The following is a 4,312-nucleotide window of genomic DNA, read 5'->3' on the forward strand; positions in this document are numbered from 1 at the left end:
CGTTGGAGATATCCGCTAATTTACCCCTAGGATATTCCTGTTTTCTAGAACAAAAAACACAACCAATTTTTTTGATCTCCATGACCGTTTTAATATTTGAAGCAGAGAGAAAATATTGAAAAGGGAAAAGTATGAAAAAATTAACTGTCCAAATTAAACCATGCCATCTATATTTATAGATAACAATGACAGTTATTTCTTTGTTTTATAAAAACTGTCTGACATTATCTTATTCACGGATTTTCAAAATAAATAAATGTAATTTATCTGTTTTTAATGATAATGCTAATGTACCCAAGTGCTAAGTGTAATCTATGACTTTAGATATATAAGTAGTTATATATATCTAACTCACGTAGTATAGCTCTAAACAAAGTGTCCAATTGAATTAGCCACTTAAGTATGCACTTGAATACATCAGTACAATTCTCCCTCTTCTTACCATGTGGGATAATGTTACCTTTGCTCATACAATTTAAGACTATTTCAAACAATAAGTACCCCTATAGTGAGTTTGAATATGGTGGGTTTTGTTTCAGTTTTATTTTTTGAGTTTAGTATGACACAGGTTGTTTCATGGGTAAAGATTTGGGCGGGATTGATAAAGAGGTTAATCATTCGTTTACAATAAGATGAATCATACGAAAATTTTCTTCACGACTACAATAAATCGATAGACCCCCTCGTCGAAAAAGGCTGTAAAATCACAGCAATATGAAAGAGGACAGGAAGAATGTATGATTTGCAACAACGATCGTATCTCTGCTAAAAGGATGTTTTTTATTTGATTCAATTGTGATGAATTTATTAGATCGTATTATTTATTTATTTATTTATTTATTTTATAAGAAGATCATATGATTTTTTATTTATGAATCAATCTATATTAAAAAATAAATAAATAAATAAAATTGAGAAGTAGCATGATTCAAACATAAACTAGACCTGACCTAAATACCTAATTAGTCCCAACCCAACCTAACAAATTTACGCCCCCCCCCCCCCCCTCTATCTCTCTCCTCCGTTGAAGCGTACTCTACTACTCTGAATTCTTCATTGCTCTCCTCCAAGCAGCTTCTGAGGTAAGATAGATTTTATTTAGTTTATATAGCGAATATCAATATCACAATCAGCTCCACACTTTCGTTAGTTTAATTAATTGTCAGTAGTTAATATAGGGTTCGGATTATTGATTAATTATCCGATCAATTCAACGTGATTTTTGGAGTCTACTTTGATAATTAATTAATTCATATTTTGTTGCTAATGTGCTTAGGTTTTTGTTTATACAACCCTTTAATATCAATGTTTTGGTTTTGTTAATTGGTAGTTTAGTTTACTGATTTGAGTTCAGACATTATGATTCTTATTTTATAATTTGTTCTTGATTTTCTTCAAAATACTTAATGATTCTGATTTTAGTCCTTATTGTTTGAGAATAAATTATACACTATACACATAATGACATAAATGTTGTAACTTGTGAAGTGGGTAGATTACTCTTGTACTCAAAGTAAACCTTGTACTCAGTTTGGGAGTAGGAATTTTATTTCAAATTCTGGATTTGGATTTATTAATTTGTTTGGGAAATTCAAGAATTTGGATTTGTATTTGCTTCAATTCCCTGACATTGAAACTTGCTACAAATTTAGAGGATTTCAAATTCTTTGTGAAACCCAGTCATTTTAGGTGATCTTTAGAAATAGTTATTTCAATTTATTTCATTTGTTTTGGCAGGAGATGGCAGAAATTTTCTACAGAAATATGCTAGGAGAAATTAGGGCAACAATGTTTTTGAGTAAAATATGTTTCTGGGTTCTGTCACTTGCTTCAGATTTAGTTTCGAGTTAACTTGTCCTTTTAGCCCAGATTGCAATGCACAGGTTTTAATTCCTGTAATTGTAAATGCCTCACATGTCCTTTTAGCCCAGATTGCAATGCACAGGTTTTAATCCCTGTACTCGTAAATGCCTCACAAAACCCTTGGTACAAAAAAATGTTTTCCCATTCTCTCTTTTCCAAAATCATCAAAAAATCAACTTCCTCCTTCCTCCATCACCTTCTCCCACGACTCACACTTCACAGAACATTTGTTGACGCCAGAATCAAATGGGTGCGAGATCCATTTCTTGATTTTGCAGTCGAGCTAGAGAAAAACCTCTGCCATTGTTGCTCTCTCAAAAACCTTCTCCTCTCTTCCCCTTCTTACTCTCTCCCTATCTCCATCGCCTCCCTCCATAAGCCTCACTTAAACCTCCCTTCACACACCACTGCACTCTACTTCTTCCATAGATACCCTTCTCTTTTCACTCTTTCTCCTCCCAATGTCAAACTCACCCCTCAATTTCTTACCCTTCACAAGGAAGAGCAGGAGATTCATGATTCAATGTTGCAAAAAGAATCCGCTGTTCAGAGGTTAGTGAGATTGTTAATGATTGCTCGAAGTTGTAGAATTCCTGTTAGTGTTATTGATGATTTGAAATTTGATCTGTGTTTGCCTGATAATTATGTTCTCGATTTTGTTTCGTATTATCCTGAGTATTTTAGGTTGTGTAAGTTAAAAAGTAGGGAAATTGGTGATGTGGGTAGTGATACTGAGAATTTGGGGGGTTTTGAAGTTGGATTGGAGTTGATTAAATGGAGGAAGGAATTGGGGGTGCCGATGATTTTGAGGAAGGAGTGTGACGATGATATGGGGTGTAGAAAGGGGAGGACAGTGAATTTTCCAATGAATTTTCCACCAGGATTTGATTTGCAGAAGAAGGTGAAGGATTGGGTTGATGAGTGGCAATGTTTGCCTTACATTTCACCTTATGAGGATGCATTTCATTTAGCGCCTCGAAGCGATCAAGCTGAGAAATGGACTGTGGCTGTGCTCCATGAAATTCTGAGTCTATTGGTTTCAAAAAAGACTAAAATGAGAAATATCTTAAGATTAGGGGACTATTTAGGTTTTGGGCTGAGGTTTGAAAAGGCAATTGTTCATCATCCGGGGATATTTTATGTTTCTAATAAGATTAAGACACAGACAGTGGTTCTTAGAGAAGCTTTCAGGAAAGATCGTCTGCTAGAAAACCATCCTTTGGTGGGTATGCGGCACCGGTATCTTTACCTTATGAACAAATCCAGGAAAGGAAGGAAACCTGTTAAAAACTTAAGTTCTGGATACGGCTTGCAGATGAGTAGGTCTGATTCTGACAGAGGCACAAAATGTGTTTCTGAAGAATGAGAAAACAACATCAACATATGTGACAAATGTGGTTTGAATGTTGGATATTGGTTATTGATGACAATGTTGTCAACGCAGGGGTGGGAGTGGGGTGGAGTGTATAGATATGAACATATGCGATGAGTGTGGTTTGAATGTTGGATATTGGTTATTATAACAATGTTATCGCCGCAGGGGTGGGGGTGGGGTGGTGGAGTGCATAGAGCCTTATTTACTTGTGGAGTGTAAGGTGGTAGTCAGATATGCTATGGCCCTGGCCTGAATTGTTTACGTCTGAAATGGGCAGTTTTTTCTTCATAATAGGGCATGTTACATACCAAGTTCTTGGTTTTGTGCAACCCTCATGCGCTCCAAAAGAAGACCTTGAATAAGCATCTAAAATTTGTGATGCAGTTGCGAGAGATACCGCCTAACCAAGGTCAATGCAATTACACAGAGGTCAAACCAACTAGCCAAGACAGAAACCAGAAAAGTCAGGAAACACTTAGCTGGTCCTTGTAATTGCCATAGAGTTTGTAATATACTCCGCAACCTAATTTATCTATCCTAGATGTTTTCTCTTGAGTTCATGTATATAAACAATTAATCTTGGTCATATACATAATTCTTGCTGACCTAACAAATATCTGTGCTGGTGATTTACAATCTTCTGGTCAAATAGTGAAATAGATGCATGTCCATAAAAGTTACATTCAATACACAATCACTCCTCAGGGCTTGCCCCTCTTTTTCCAAAAAAAAAAAAAAATCACTCCCTCGGTTCCTCCGCTTCGTGTTATTTGTTACTTCGTATAATTTTTGTACAATCTGTAATGAACATTTTTGAACATAAATATCTTCAAGTACGAATTACTATATAAAAAATAAAATTAATATTTTGAAAGCAAATCAAGAAGACAAAACATGATTATGTTATAACCCAATCAACCAATGAAAATACATGGTCTCTCCCTTAAATAATAAAAGGTAATGGAACAAACAAAGAAACGAGTAATTAATAGCATAAAATACTGTTGAAATTATCTAATAAGAATAGCTTTAATTTCCTGTTAACCTTTCCACTTAATTAGCACCACCACCATA

The 4,312-nt window shown here is 35.0% G+C and overlaps 1 protein-coding gene across 2 annotated transcripts; it reads left to right on the forward strand.

Annotated features, from left to right (window-relative positions):
- The first annotated feature begins 891 nt into the window (after nucleotides 1-891).
- On the forward strand, nucleotides 892-3,977 carry LOC110707250 (protein ROOT PRIMORDIUM DEFECTIVE 1-like). Of its 2 annotated transcripts, XM_021885267.1 has the most exons (3): nucleotides 892-1,082; nucleotides 1,738-2,415; nucleotides 2,548-3,977. In XM_021885267.1, the coding sequence occupies exons 2-3, from the start codon at nucleotides 1,997-1,999 to the stop codon at nucleotides 3,227-3,229; spliced, it is 1,101 nt and encodes a 366-aa protein (XP_021740959.1). In that variant the 5' UTR covers nucleotides 892-1,082; nucleotides 1,738-1,996; the 3' UTR covers nucleotides 3,230-3,977. The 2 variants fall into 2 exon arrangements, with proteins under 2 accessions (XP_021740959.1, XP_021740958.1); XM_021885266.1 differs by having other exon boundaries at nucleotides 1,738-3,977.
- The last annotated feature ends 335 nt before the right edge of the window (nucleotides 3,978-4,312 follow it).

The sequence above is a fragment of the Chenopodium quinoa genome, unplaced genomic scaffold, assembly GCF_001683475.1.
Source record: "Chenopodium quinoa cultivar QQ74 unplaced genomic scaffold, ASM168347v1, whole genome shotgun sequence".
Lineage (NCBI taxonomy): Eukaryota > Viridiplantae > Streptophyta > Magnoliopsida > Caryophyllales > Amaranthaceae > Chenopodium > Chenopodium quinoa.